Source organism: Pinus tabuliformis, chromosome 3_1 (genome assembly GCF_031772625.1).
Source record: "Pinus tabuliformis cultivar Carrire ecotype Pingquan chromosome 3_1, CPIR1, whole genome shotgun sequence".
In the NCBI taxonomy this organism is placed as follows: Eukaryota; Viridiplantae; Streptophyta; class Pinopsida; order Pinales; family Pinaceae; genus Pinus; species Pinus tabuliformis.
Window position 1 is genome coordinate 662506668 of NC_142301.1, and position 15566 is coordinate 662522233.

General features: G+C 38.8%; 1 protein-coding gene across 2 annotated transcripts in view; it reads left to right on the forward strand.

The window, feature by feature from the left end:
- Nucleotides 1–1591: 1591 nt before the first annotated feature.
- The window catches only part of LOC149188852 (D111/G-patch domain-containing protein), a 157244-nt gene continuing 143269 nt past the window's right edge, over nucleotides 1592–15566 (forward strand). Inside the window, exon 1 of one of the 2 annotated variants that reach the window (XM_089411706.1) lies at nucleotides 1592–1877. In XM_089411706.1, coding sequence (XP_089267832.1) covers nucleotides 1800–1877 — 78 coding nt within the window. In that variant the 5' untranslated portion in view covers nucleotides 1592–1799. The remainder of the gene's footprint in view (nucleotides 1878–15566) is intronic. The other variant, XM_089411705.1, reaches the window with a different exon arrangement.

A 15566-nucleotide genomic window follows, 5' to 3' on the forward strand; every position in this document is an offset into this window, starting at 1 on the left:
CAACTTCTCATCATAATCTCTAGGATGTTGTTCAGAGAAGATGGTAGAATATCACAGTGATGTCTCCTCGAAGATTGCTTCTAGTTTAGTTATGAGTTCGGTGATATAAATATGATATATTGCAGATTCTATAATGCACTTTTACCCACTTGGAAAGCTCTACTTTACCAATACTTTAGCCTCCTGATTCCTCATACCTTCCACGTTCACATCCTTGTTTCCTGCAGTGTTACCTCTGCGTCACTCTACATTCATCTACCTTTGCACTTCTGGGGCAGCGGAATCGAAAAAATTTTCATTTTGGAATGTGATGCTTTCAGAGACAGTTACAACAATATGTTAACATCAGTTCCTTGGCATTGTCTTTTCAGTGAGGGGACTGTTAGAAAGTTGGGTCAACTCATAATTAATTTGAATAATAAAAAGATTGAATTGCAAAAGGCAAAAAACAGGGAAGCTAGTGCCCCATAGACTATATATAATCTCGTGGACATTAAAATTTCATTTTGGGTTTCTAGTGATTCCAGTGATTCTCTATGGTTGTGAACTATGGGCTAGCAATACATCCGACATGTAGTGGAGACAAATTGAGAAAATTTAGAAGCGTTTGATTACAAACAAATTTAAGATTAAAAGTGCAGTTTCTTATGCTATCTTGTTAAGTGAAACAGGGATTGCTCCTATTGAAGCAATTGCTATGGTGCGAGTCATAAGGTATTTAAAAAAAATTGAGCAAATGGAAGAGGGTAGATGGCCTAAGGTTGTATTTAAGGATAGATTGTGCAAGAACAAAAATTCTTGGATGCAACAAAATAACAAATGGTTTAGTAAATGGGGTATTTGCTTGACCGCGTGTCCCATAAACAACAAAGAGATAAAAGCTTTTGTTATGGAAAAGTTCCACAAGAGTACTTAGGATAAGGAGCTAGGAAGAAAGAAACAATACTATATTGAAGTGTTTAATCCCACTCATAGTCATCAAACAAAAGCATACATAGAGGCCAATATCTATTGGAGAGCCAAAATTCTTATTGCTCAGTTAAGGACTAATTCTCATCAACTCAGTTGTGAAACAAGGCATTGGAAAAGGCCAAAAGAAGTGTGGGAGGAAAGAGTATGCATTTTTTGTGAAATAGAAAAACATTTCATTTTAGAATGTGAGGCCTTCAAATACAACATGGAAAGTTATGCAGATATGCTGACAACTAGCTCATCTTGGGATAATCTATTTAGTGAGGAGTTTGCTCAAAGCATTTATTTTGAAGCTTCACAGGAAAAGAGCCAAATACATCAAGTAGATGAAGAAGCAATCTATCCCATAGACGATCCTTAGTTTCATGGACATTAAAATAATTTCTTTATTTTTTTCATTTACACTTCTATTGACATGTCTTTGTACTTTTTAATGTAAATTAAATTAAATGCTAATGGTAATACCTTTAAACATCATGGAAGTTAAAATATCATTTCATTTGACCTCAATGTTGGCAAAAAGTTAAGATTCTTAACGCGACTTGGTCGATCTTAAACATCATGGAAGTTAAAATATCATTTCATTTGACCTCAATGTTGGCAAAAAGTTAAGATTCTTAACGCGACTTGGTCGATCAAAGAGCGAGATGAGAAGGATGCATAAATAATGTTCAAAGCCATCAAATTTCACCCTCTTTGGCGTTCGAGAGAAAGCAGATCCTTCTCTCGACAGGGTATAACCTTCGGAGAACTGCCATTCTTTGTTCTCTTTCCCCTACTTTTTTACCTTGAATCCGAGTTGTCTGCTTGGCCAAGCAGAAGATATCATGGCTGCACCAGAAGGCCCAGTGTGCTATCAGGGAGTTGCCAGAGAATCTGCAGCTTTTCGTCTGATGAAAGAAATGGTAAGTTCCTATTCTTTTGAACATGTATTTCTTGAACACTCTTTGCGCAGTTTTAGAACGCTTTCTTCAGATCAAAAACCAAATGATAAGGGAAAAATTAAATTTTTAGGGTTTTCATACCAAAACAAAATACACAAAAGCATCTGAATTATTTGTTTACGCGTAATACTCGTGTTCTAAGTGTTACTGGAATGACTTATTTAAAATCCAGAGAGAACAATTTGGTCCGTCAGACCTGCTTAAGGTCCGTGACCTCTTTGTGCCAGTTGTAATGCTCTTCTTTGAGTTTAAAGGAAGCAAAAACGAGATAATATTGTGTGATGTTCTCTCGACCGTTTTTCAGCTCTTTTGTTTACGAGTGGGGTTCATCTGATTTCTGATGGGCTCTGCCGCTAATGCAATTTCGAATAACCAAAGTCTGTCAGATCGAAACTATGTTTGCGCTAATTGATGATGAAATGTCGTTGACACCAGCTGCCTAGGCATCGACCTTCGCACTACTTTCTTGACCAGTGGATTAATCTTCCATTCCATTGCAGGGGCCATTTGAACTTCACTACGGAATATATGAATTATATAGATATAATTTGGAATATACTACACTGTTTTAGATCGGCAGAAAGGGTCCCTACTGTTTGAAAACATTTTAAGATAGAGGAATTGAACATGAGCAACCCCAAACTACTTTGAGACCATATGTTGTTTCTGTTAGTGTGGCAACTTTGACAGCTTAGTGTAATTCAGCTTTGTGTACTGAATTGCTAGTAAGTCTTATAGTTTATGTTGGTCCAATTAGGCATGATTTATCATGGTGTATTCTATAGATGTATGATCAACCATGCAGTTGACACGGATGCAAAAGATAGCTTTCTAAAGGCTAAGATGTCAACCTGTTGCCTTGAAACATATGACACTTTACATCATGGCCAGAATATAGATTAAGATATAATTGCTTATAAAGATATTAGGTAGTGCGAAACTATGCCTCTTATCAGTTATTGATGCGGACCTAAGTCACCGGATTCGTCCTAAACCCCCTGCGAATCCCGAATCCGGCGAATCCGACACGATTCGGTCCGGATTCGTGTCCAAATCACAGGACACGTCGTGTCCGAGGGCGTGTCGCGATTTTCAGAAGCGTGTCGCGATTTTGGGACACGTGTCCTGTTTCCAGGACTCGCTAAGCTCAGTGCGGGAAAGAAAAGGGCGTGTTTGCTCATTAATATTTTCATTTGGCAAGTGATTTGTGCTGTTGGCAAGTAATTTGTGCTGTTGCAGCAAGGAGTAGAGCATTTTGGCAGCTTCATGATCAAGTATAGGCCCTAGTATTGATACACTATTCATGGTAATGTTAAATTCTTAAAGTAAAAGTGACATTCTCCTTAATTTTCATTTTCATCCTTTTACTTAAATTTTTAACATTACCATGAAATGACTCAGGATGTTTGAGAGTGGTTCCGGCCTCATTGGATTTCATATGGAGAAATTAGAATTTTAGATTTCATTCAAAATCCAGCAGACTTATAAGTTTTTTCAGGATTTTAAGATTGGGGGATTGCAATGTTTCCATTGAATTTTGTCATGTATTAGGGTATGGAACTCGTATTTAATCAAGAGCACCAAACCAAGAGCTTCTGAATATGTCGCTCCCGCTCCCGTTTTCGCTCCCACTCCCTGCTTTCGCTCCCGCTCCCAAGTAACACTCTTCCTGATGATATGGGTCTGGACAACACTGTTGAGTTGGCATTGGCCAACATGGATCTCAATGATCCAGTGCTAGAGCCTGTTAGATTTGATGACTTAGAGGGGTCAACCTCCATACCAGCAGATGCAGAGGCGACTATGGATACAGGGGAGGAGGAGGATGCAGAGGAGAGCAGTGGGGACCATGATGATGGGGACAGTGATGTTGATTCTGATGCTGATTGATGCCTTGAGGCTTGTATACCTGTAGTTGTTTTATATTTTCTATTTCTATTTGCCATTGGCATTGCACCAACACTATCTATGTAACACATTTTGATTTGATGACTTAATGAGAAAACTACAATTGTCTTAAAATTTGTGTAAGAAATATGATAATATCTAATTTTTAATCTATATATATATTATATATATATATATATATATATATATTATATATATATATATATTATATATATATATATATATATATATTTATATATATATTTATATATTATATATATATATATATATATATATATTTTATATATATATATATATATTTTTAATAAAATAATATATAACGTGTCCTAACGTGTCCTGTTCCAGGGGTCAGCGTTTCCGAATCCGACACCACGAATCTCGAATCCTACGTGTCCCGAATCCCCGTGTCAGATGACTTAGATGCGGACCATCACTCCTTCATTTTTGGTAAGTTACCATTTTACACTGATAGAATATGCAAAAGTGCAGCAACAGTTCCTTTCCCTCCATGCAAAGTTACAAAAATAGCCTAGTAATGAATAAAACATTAGAGGTAGCCATCACTAGATAGTAGAAATAAAGGCCGTTTTGGCCATGCTCATGTCCTAAAACAAAACCAAGCTGTCATCCTTTCAAGTCTGCTTATCTAACTTCTGTTGGTCAGCAATGTTTATAACAATTGTTTACTAGAAAGAGAAAAACCGAGAGGAATGCTAACCAAAAGGGATGTCACCGTAGGTGCTGCATTCAATATCTAAGCCACCCTAGGGGAGTCTTCTGTTATTTTATCCTCTCGTTGCTCCACCTTCCTATTGCTTTCTTTCGCTTTTGATTTTAATTTTTAACTTCAAACTTTTAATCCAGAGCCGAGGGTGCGATTAAGGGTGTATAAGTGTTAAATTTTAGGTATGTTCTATGCTTAGAGCAATTTATTTCAATCTTCACAGTTAGCTCAATATCTTTTCTAGATTAGTAATCACATCAGCATTAAAGTAAACTGCAGATAGAACATAAACATAAATCGCAGAAGACAAGCCAAAAGAGGACACAAGATGTGGCGCAGCCAGGGACAAACCCCAATGTGGGGAAACCCTTGATCAATTCTTCTTATATGTTCTTCAATAGTTCAACAGAGAGAGAGAGAGATAGTACGTTTACAACAGAAGTCAACACTTTGACTTATCTAGATAAGAGCATAGATCATCTCTAAGAAGATGATACATGAGATCAGTTGAAGACATGCTGCTTCAACTGATTCTCCAAGGTGACTCCTTCACCTATCGTTGTGCTGCATTTCATCATCATGCTGCACCTCACCGTGCTGCACCATGCTGCACCCATCATCACTATGCTGCATCTCATCATGCTTCATTAATCATGACTGTACCCATCACTGTACTGCATTATGTGCCATTGCTGCACCATGTTGCCATACTGACCTATGTGCTGGCTGCATCTTGCTTGCTTGTTGTCCCTAGCATGCTTATTGTCCTTAGCATGCTTGTTGTTGCATGCTAGTTGTCCCTTGCATGCTAGCTGTACCAATACATGCTTGCTGCACTAAGTATCATGCTGTTGTCCCAATATTAGTTTGTTGTCCCTTGCATGCTTGTTGTAACATTGCATGCTTGGTGTACTTGCTGCTAAGTACCATACAACTGTCCCAATGTTAGTTAGTTGTCCCTTGCATGCTGCTCTCCTTCGGAGACAGATGCTCCGGCAGTTCCAGGCAGTTCCGGTTATTCCCGACAGTTCCAGCATTTCCCGGCAGTTTCGGCAGTTCCCGACAGTTCTGGCTATTCTCGGTAGTTTTGGCAGTTTCGGCTATTCCGGTTATTCTGGCAGTTTCGACAATTCCAGTTATTTCGGCTATTCCCGGCAGTCTCGGCAGTTCCGGCTATTCCCGGTAGTCTCGGCAGTTTCGGCTATTCCCGACAGTTCCGGCAGTTCCAGCTTTTCCCGGCAGTTCCGACTTTTCTCGGCAGTTCCGGCAGTTCCGACTTTTCTCGGCAGTTCTGACAGTTTCGGCTTCTGCCCTCTGGATTAGGGCAGCATTATCTCTTAGGATTTCTCCTCCTACTAAAACCCAAAGACAAGTAGAGAGGAAGAGATCCCAAGTGTGTTGAAATGACTTGAAGGCCACCTCTATTTATACTAAAACGTTGAGCACAAGTGGGGTTTATTTGGTTATTGGCCGACCTTGACGAATTGCCCCATAACACAAATAAATTCATATCTCCATGAATACTTATCGGAATTGGATGATCTTTAGATCAATCCTACACCTCTCGAAGAGAGGGATCCAAGAAAAATATCAGCTTCCATTAATAAGATGACCCACATGGAGTTTGGCCCTAGTTGCCAATTTTAACAATAAGTTGTTCAAGATTTAGCATATATACATCTAGTGTACCATATTGAGTTGTAGGGTGTAGCCTCCTTCCCTCTTCAATTAGATCCTTACTTGATAAAAAAGTAATCTGCTAAATAGCCCATATAGAGCCTCTGAGAAGCAATTTCTGCCAATCTTGCCAGTAAGTCCCTTATGTGCCATTTCATCTATATTTCTTTGTAGATTGGCCTCCTTTGTGTATGGCTTAGGTCCTCTTGGTAAAAACCATGTATCCTGGGAACTTCTCCATGTGGGTGTAGACAAAGGCCAGGGAATTAGCCAATGTCTTTTGGGAACAGGTCCCCCTTCACATCCTTGAAAAAATTGATACAACGGAGAATGAAATTCGAGGGGAGCGTGGGGTAATATCCATGATTGGGACATCAATGTTGAATTGGGGAACTAGATCTCTTATACAGGGAGCACTACAACACATGAAACCAAATGTTGGAAAACTGTGGACCTGTATTGGGCCTTGGCACATGAAAATACTCTTGGGAAAGTCGTTAATGGAATGAGCTGAAGCAGAGGAAAAGATCCAGCTGCTCCTGGATGAAATTCAACTGCAACTGGAAGACATCAATTCCTGTTAATTTTAGGATAACATTGGTATGTTCTATGCTTTGAGCAATTTTATTTCAATTTCTTTATTAGCCCAATATCAATATCCAATTCAACAATCACATCATCATGATAGTAAAATGCAGATAGAACATAAACAATAAGAGTAGAAGACAAGCCAACACAAGAGGACACAATATATGGCACCAGACAGGGACAAACCCCAATGTGGTGAAACCCTTGATCAATTCTTTTTATAATTCTTCAAAAGTTCAGCAAAAAGAGTACAATTTTACAATATTCACTTGCCTAATCTGATCAGTCAAAACAACAAAAACAGAAAGCCCTAACGATAAAGTCGACGATAGTCAACATGGCTGAAATAGACCTCCAAAACAGCTCGGTCAACCTTGGTCAACTCGGCCTCCAAAAACGAGATAATGCAGCCTCACTTAACTTTATAAAGTGATTTTATAAAGTTAGAAAGTGGTTTTTTTTTCTAAAAGTGACTTTGTAAAGTTTGAATAACTTAAGTGATTTTAGAAAGCGGCTTTTTCTAAAATCACTTAAGCCATCTCAGTGAGAGAATAAGTCAGAATCGTTGATTTTGAGACGGTAAGATTTAATGGTTTTAGTAATTAATGAGTTAATAAAAGGAGAAAAGGGAGAGGAAGAGGCACACTTCTCGAGAGAGAGAGAGAGGAAAAGAGGGCTGAGGAGAAAAAGGAGAGCAACAAGGAAGGGCACAAATTTCAAGGCAGCTTGCAGCAGTGAAAGGGCATGCTTGTCTGGAAGATTTTCAGCTATTAATGAAGGCCGTAAACCAGTAAATCTGGGCATGAAATTTCAGTTGAGAGGGCATGAATTTCAAGGAGAAATATTGCTCTTTTGTATAGGAAAATTTGGCACACAAATTGAGATAGCAAGGACGCTGTTTTTTGGTGCATTTAATGTAGTCCATACAACACGTGTGGCCGTACAGTTTGTACAGCTCGCACTTCTGCACAGTCTATACAACTTGTACTTTTGTACAATGCGTACAATAGAGGCACACAATTCTAGATAGTGTGTGGTACAATTTTCGAGAGAATCTTGGGCACAATTTTTGAGATAAGTACAACTGGTTTTTGTTGGAAATTAATTGTTGTAAACTTAGAAATTTATCTGTGAGCATTTAATAAAATTTTTCCTCTTCTCTACTTGTTTTCTCTTCTTGGGGTTTTTCCAAGGGCTTTGCCCAAAAATCTCAAATGTCAATTTTTGTTGGTTTTTACTTTTATCTTCAGCGTTTAAAGTTTAGATTTAGTCTTCAATGTTTCTGCTCCTAAAAATCAGATTACATGTGTTTGGGTTAAAATACATTGTTGCTGAAGTTTTTATTGGAGTTGGAAATTTGAGTGTTGACTAAGTGTTTGATGAAATTCCTACATGAGATAATCACATTGTAGGTGAAATTTCAACAAGGGATTGCCTACTATCACCTCACAATCATTCCATGGCACCACATTACATTTGATCTCAGCAATGACTTGAGATTGAACATAACCTGATTTTTTGCAATTTCATCTATTATCACAAAATCTAGCACCTTAGTGCAAAGCCTTTACAAGGTGCTAAGACCAGTGGAACATTCAAGCGTTACACTGTCACCTAGGCATGAATTTCCCTCTTTTGAGTGAAGGATGGATATTAAACAAGGGAGGCTTCCCTAGTAGCCTTTAGGAATCCATAGGCACGAAACAATAAAGTCTAGGGCCTCTAATGTAGCTACCCAATACCGCCACCAACTAGGTATGTTTAGCAAGTCAAGGATTAGGCGATTATTGAAGGTAAATTCAAGATTTCAGTGGATGAGAAACTAGGGATGTTTAGAATGCTTATCACGTCAATATATAACACAAGATGATCCCCAAACACTCTAAACATAAAAAACTCTATTAGCTTTTGTAAAACTGGAATAAAATGATAAATTACAACTGCGAAACAAGTTATGACAACAACAATAATTTAGCCCTTCAGACAAATTATAAACTAATAAAATACAGGGCTTAGAGGATGGATAAAATTAGGGTTTTTAATATACAATAATTGCAGAAATTCTAAATACATACAATAGCCTAAAAATCCTAGATTCCCATCCTAATTGGGCTAAAAGTAAAATCAACAAATGCAATTTACAGTTTTAATATTTCCGAGTCAAAACACATGAATAAATACCAAAATGTCCTAGTCTTTCAGGGCTGAAAATGAACATATTGTTGTTATAAGCCCTAACTTTACCCTAAAACAATAAAATAAAAGTTAAATTTTGAGTTTTATGTTTGACTATTTGGGAGAAGACTATTACCTACCTTTTTGGGGGGGCATATGGGGTCAACTAAGGACTCCCTCGGGAGAAAGTAAGTGAATCTAGGGTGATATTTGGGTTGTTCACTACCAACCTTGAAGATCCACTTAGTATCTTACAAAATCCAAGAAATTCAAGGGGGGATTCTTCGCTAGAAATCTCCCTTGTGTTTAAAAGCAAGGTTTCCAAGAACAATATAAAGACTCAAGAGAATGCACCCTCACCACTAGATAAATAAATTTGCACTTAATGACCATTCATAAACAAATGCAACAAGACTCAGGGTTTCCATAAACCCTAGCCATGAAAATCCATGAAACTTGCAAGATCATTTATAATACTATCTCCACAAGAAGTTGCTCTAGTCATCCTTCCATAGCCTTTTAGATAAAAGAGAAGAAAAGTAAACAAATAGTGATATATCTCTACTAGTAGTAGTGATTTACAAATGAGAAGTGCTATCCATATTTATATGAGAGATTTACTGTTAATTTTCTTGAAACTTCGCGACTATTTAGATGAATTTACCAAAAAATCAAAGCAATTGAAAATTGAAACTAGGTTTAACATTCACCAAGATATATAGTTTCTTAACTTTCAACATGCACTGGAAAATACTGAAATAAAAAACACATGCACACACATAAATTTGACACTCGTGTTTTACACAAGAAAACCCAAATGGGAAAACTTGCCTTCATTTTTGTGGGCTTTTTAATGATTGTTCTTTGAGCAAATAGCCTCTAAGAAATTAAGCTCAACTCCACAATTTCTCTCGGCGTGCCCCTTGATCATTGCACACACAATTATTTCTTGCTGAAACTAGGCTCGACTTCTGCTCTTTGAATTCTTGATCTTCACTTCTCAACCAATGCACTCTTCCAACAACAAGGAATCATCAATCTTTGTGCCTTCATTCTTCTCTTGCCTTAATAGACTTTTGATGCATGCAAGGAGGCCAAGCTCAAATGGCTGTTCACACTAATTCAACGAGTTCCTTTTGCTAGTTAACTGAAGCAAGTCTCAGTTACACTTGGACTATCTCTCAATTAATCGGCTCGAGTTGCTCCTTGATTTCCTCTAGTTGTGAGCCGAGTTAACTGAGGACTTAACTCATCCTCTTTACTTGTCTGTGAAGTCTTAACTCATCCTAATTGAACTTATCTCTGCAGTCTTAACTCGTCCTAATTGGACTTGTCTTTGCCACCTCATCCTGTAGTAGACTTTCAATGCACTGAAGCTCCAACACTACGCATCAACTCATCACCCTGAAGTCTATCTCATGAATTCACATTCATGCTAGAGAAAGACAATTCAAAGTCTTTATTGGCTAAGGCACAAGCCAAAAGACCTTTTTTCGCTACATTTTCAACAACTCCCTCTTAGTGAGGAAGGGATTTTGTACAACTCTCAACTTATCTTGGAAAAACACGAACGTGCCTTTGACTAAGGCCTTCGTCAAGATATTTGCAACTTGCTCATTTGTGGGAATGTACGGTAGCTTTACTATCCCTTTCTGCACACAGTCCCTGAGCTGATGGTACTTAATATCGATGTGTTAAATTTGGCAATTAGGGCCAAACTTCACCTTGGACAGCTCATATGATGTAGCTGATATTTTTATTGGATTCCTCTCTCCGAGGGTTGTAGGATTGATCTAAAGTTCATCTCATTCTGACATGTACAAATGGAATTATGAATTTATTTTGTTTATGGACAAATTGTAAAGTTCGGCCAACAAACTAATGTAGGCTCAAAAGCCCAACAATCACGTCTATCACGTCTATTCATCCTCAACGTTTGCATATAAATAGAAGGTGCCTTTGCCTCATTTGGACATCACTCATCTTCCCATATATCTCTCTCTCCTCATCTGATTGGGTATGGATTTATGGGCTCCTCTCTCTCTCCACACATGTGAAGAAGAAGATAGATTTTCTGTTTTAGCGTTGATCGAATTTCAGGGAAGTTTGACCAACGTTTAACCAACTGTGTTGACCTTGTTTGACTGTGATTTTGGTGGGATAATTTCTGTTTGGGCAGGCCGCATTTATGGGCACAAAAATCGAGGCAATCCGTACTGTTTGACCAACATTGACTACAAAAGGGTTTGACTGCAGCGTTGACCTATGTTGACCAAATTTGACTGAGTTTTTCGAGACTGTTTTGGGCTGATTTGGATGACTGTTGGAGGCCAAGTTGACTGGTTTTGATTGAGCTATTTTGGAGGTGAAATTCTGCCCTGTTGACCAGCGTTGACCTTTTGGTTAGGGATTTCTGTGGTTGCTGTTTGTTGGACAGATTTCACTTTGATTGGGCAAGTGAATATTGCATATTTACTCTCTCTCTCTGTGCTTAACTTTTGAAGAATAATAAGAAGAATTGATCATAGGGTTTCCCCACATTGGGGTTTGTCCCTAGCTGGCACCATATCTTGTGTCCTCTTGTCTTGGCTTGTCTTTTACTATTTTATTTATGTTCTATTTGCATTTACTGTGATGTTAATGTGATTGCTAATCTGGAAATTGATATTGGGCTAATAAGAAAATTGAAGTAAATTGTTCTTAAGCATATAACATACCATTGCTATCTAAAATTAACATGGAATCAGAGCTGAGGTGAAGACAAAGCCCAAGAAAGAGTGAAAAGAGAAATCACTGAGAAGAGGAATCATTGAGATTTGTTGGACAAGGACAAGAGTCAATGGCCTCCACATCCTACTTGAAATCTGATGACAAGCTTCATGATAAGTTTGATTATCATGCATGGAAGATGTCCCTTGATTTGACTTTAGAAGAGCAAGATGTTATGGACTATGTGTAGGGAAAGGTTACCAAACCTCCTTCAGATGCACCGGCTGCTGCTATGACAAAGTGCAAGAAAGGTGAAGTCAAAGCCAAGAAGATCATCAGGGATTCTATTCATAAGCATTTACTTACGTCTCGGATTCAAACACATCAAAGGAGATATATGATTGGTTGGTTGGCATGTTCAAAGCTAGCAATGCAAACCAAGTCCTCTTCTCAAGAACAAATTGAAGGACATAAAGAAGGGAAGAGGTGAAGATATTCAATCCTACTTCATGAGGATTATTGAGATAAAAAATGATCTACTTTCAATAGGAGAAGTTATTGCTGATAGGGAGCTCACTCTCATTGCCCTTGGAGGAATCCCTCGTGAATGGCACATGTTCAACACTACTATCCTCAACAACGATAGGATTCCAGGTTTTGAAGAATTGCTGACTAGATGTTCTCAAGAAGAGACAAGGATTATGGAAATGGACATGCCTTCAAATAGGAATGATCCTACTGCATTCTCCGCTCATGCTAAAAAGAAGAACAATGCAGGTTCAAAGAAGCAATGTCAAGGAAGATCGGGATTCAAAAATAGAAGGAAAGGAAGATGCTTCATTTGTAACAAGTTTGGCCACTATGCTAAGGAGTGTCCTAATAGAAGGGATACGCCTCATGATGATGACAACCACAACCACAACAATTTTAGGGGCAACAACAATCAAAGGAATGGAAGATTCAACAACAAAAGAAAAAGGAATGCTCCCGCTACTCAACATGGAAATGGTTGACCTCCCAAAAGATCAAGAAACTCTAGGTATGATGAATTTAATGTTGTTGATAACAAGCAAAAATAATTTTATCTTATATCTGCCCTCTCTACTGCCTCTCCTCTAGATACCTTGGGAAATTGGTTGATTGATAGTGGTGCCTCAACGCACTTCACTGGGTATAAGGAAGCTCTTTCATATCTGGTAGAAAAGGACACGAATTTGGAAATCATTCTTGGGGACAATGCAACCTATACCGTGAAGGGAGTTGGGAATGTTACTCTTCAATTGAATCAAGGTAACAACATTCATCTACAAGAAGTACTATATGTACATGATCTAAAGAAGAACTTGGTATCTATCTCGACGATGGAGGACAAAGGATTCAAGGTGGCATTCATCAATGGAAAGGTACGTGTTTGGAAAAGGAATTTCAAAGATGCATTTACTCTTGGATTCAGGGTTGATAGCCTATATCAAGTTCGAGGAAGCCCATTGGGAGCTATGTCTTGCGACACATCTCTCCAATCCGAATTATGGCACCAAATGTTTGCTCATCTACATTATAAGGCTCTACCCGATGTGAGGAAGATGGTGATAGGTGTGCCCGAATTTAAAATAGAACATGAAGGTGTTTGTCAGGGATGTGCCGAAGGAAAACATACAAGGGGACCATTCCCCTCAAGTGATAGCAAGACAATCGACATTTTGCAATTGGTTCATTTTGATCTATCTGGTATGATGCCCGTGACATTTTTGTGAGGATATTTATGTTATGCTATCTTTGTGGATGATTTCTCTCGTAAAACTTGGATATATTTCTTGAAGAAGAAGGACGAAGTATTCTCATGGTTTCGTTCTTTCAAAGCTTTGGTCGAAAATCAAACTGGGAAAAAGATAAAAATATTGAGGACCGATAATGGAACCGAATATGAATCAAATGAGTTCAATGACTATTGTAGAGAAGCTCGGAGGGAGACTATTACCGTATATACTCCTAAGAAAAATGGTGTTGCTGAAAGGAAGAACTATTCTATTATAGAAGCCACTCGTGCCATGCTTCATGATCAAAGCCTTCCGAAGTTCTTATGGGCCAAAGCTGCCAACACTATCGTGTACGTTCAAAATAGATGCCCTCATCAAGCGTTGGACTCCAAAACTCTCGAAGAAGTTTTCATCGGTAAGAAACCTGATGTTTCTCACTTTAGAATTTTTGGTGGCCCTATGTATTTTCATGTGCAGAAAGAAAAGAGAAGCATTTTGGATGCATCTGGGAAGAAAGGAACATTTGTGTGCTATAGTGAAACTTCTAAGGCATATATAATCTATGTGCCTGGTCAAAGAGAAGTCGAGATAAGTCATGATGTCACCTTCGATGAGGATGCTGCCCTTGGGAAGATTAGTAACCTTCCTATTCCAAGGAAGGACAAAGAAGCAGATTCAAGAAAACATGAAGAACCGTAGGATGAGCCGATGCCCGATGTTGAAGAACCGATGGATCCCATAGATCCACCCCCTCATGAGCCCTCCTCGAAAAGGAGACCCACATGGCTTAGGGAAACTCTCGAAGGTTCCGAGAGACATGTTGCATTTAGGGGGACATTTTGTGAAAGTAAGAAGCCAAATAGGTACCAAGGGTACCTAACTGCAATGAGCACCATTACTCAATCCGAGCCTTGCATATTCGAAGAAGCTGTAAAGCACCAAGTTTGGAAGGATGTTATGAATGAAGAGTATGAGTCGATTATGAAGAATGATGTATGGGATGTGGTCCCTAGACCCAAGGAAAAATCTGTTGTCATCTCGAAATGGCTCTTCAAGATCAAGCATGGAGGTGATGGATGTGCTGAAAAGTTCAAGGCTAGATTTGTTGGTCGAGGCTTCACTCAAAAAGGTGTGGACTACGATGAGATATTTGCACATGATGTTCAATATACCACCATTTGTTCGATTATAGCCCTTGCTGCCTCGCAAGGATGGAATCTACACTAGATGGATGTCAAGACCGCCTTCTTGCATGGTTCAATTAAGGAGGAAGTCTATGTAGAACAACCCAAGGGGTTCGAAGTTCAAGATCGTTAGACAGATGTATGCAGGTTGAAGAAAGCCCTCTATGGGTTGAAATAAGCTCCCCGAGCTTGGTATGAGAGGATCAACAACTACCTGACGCTGGGTTTTACAAGAAGTGAAGCTGATTCAAACCTTTACTTTAAGGTTGAGAATGATAGACCTCTCATTTTGGTACTTTATGTGGACGATCTCTTTCTAACAGGTGTAGACCCTCTCATTCATCAATGCACGAGGGGGTTGGCTTTGGAATTCGAGATGAAGGACCTTGGACTGATGCATTATTTCCTAGGGTTGGAGGTTTGGCAAAAGCCAAGTGAGATTTTCCTTTCTCAAGGAAAAGACATTGTGAAGCTACTTGAAAGATTTGGGATGGTGGACATCAAGTCCGAGACTACTTCAATGGAGCTTAACTTCAAGAAGTTATACGGAAGCGCTGCTGGGCCCGATTTAGGAAATCCTTCTGAGTATTGTCAACTTGTGGTGGCCCTGATGTTCTTAGTGAACTACCATCCGAAAATATGTTTTGCAGTGAATACATTGAGTCAGTTTATGGTCGAGCCTCATCACATACACTGGATTGCTGCCAAGAATCTCTTGAGGTTTCTCCAGGGCACAATCACCTATGGACTGAGATACACTGTTGGGAATGTGAGGCTCCATGGTTATTCTGATACTGACTGGGCTGGCAGTGTGGTGGATCGTAAAAGCACATCTGGATGTTGCTTCTCACTAGGTTTTGCTTCGATATCCTGAATGAGCATGAAGCACTAATCGGTTGCTTTGAGCACCATCGAGGCCAAATATATT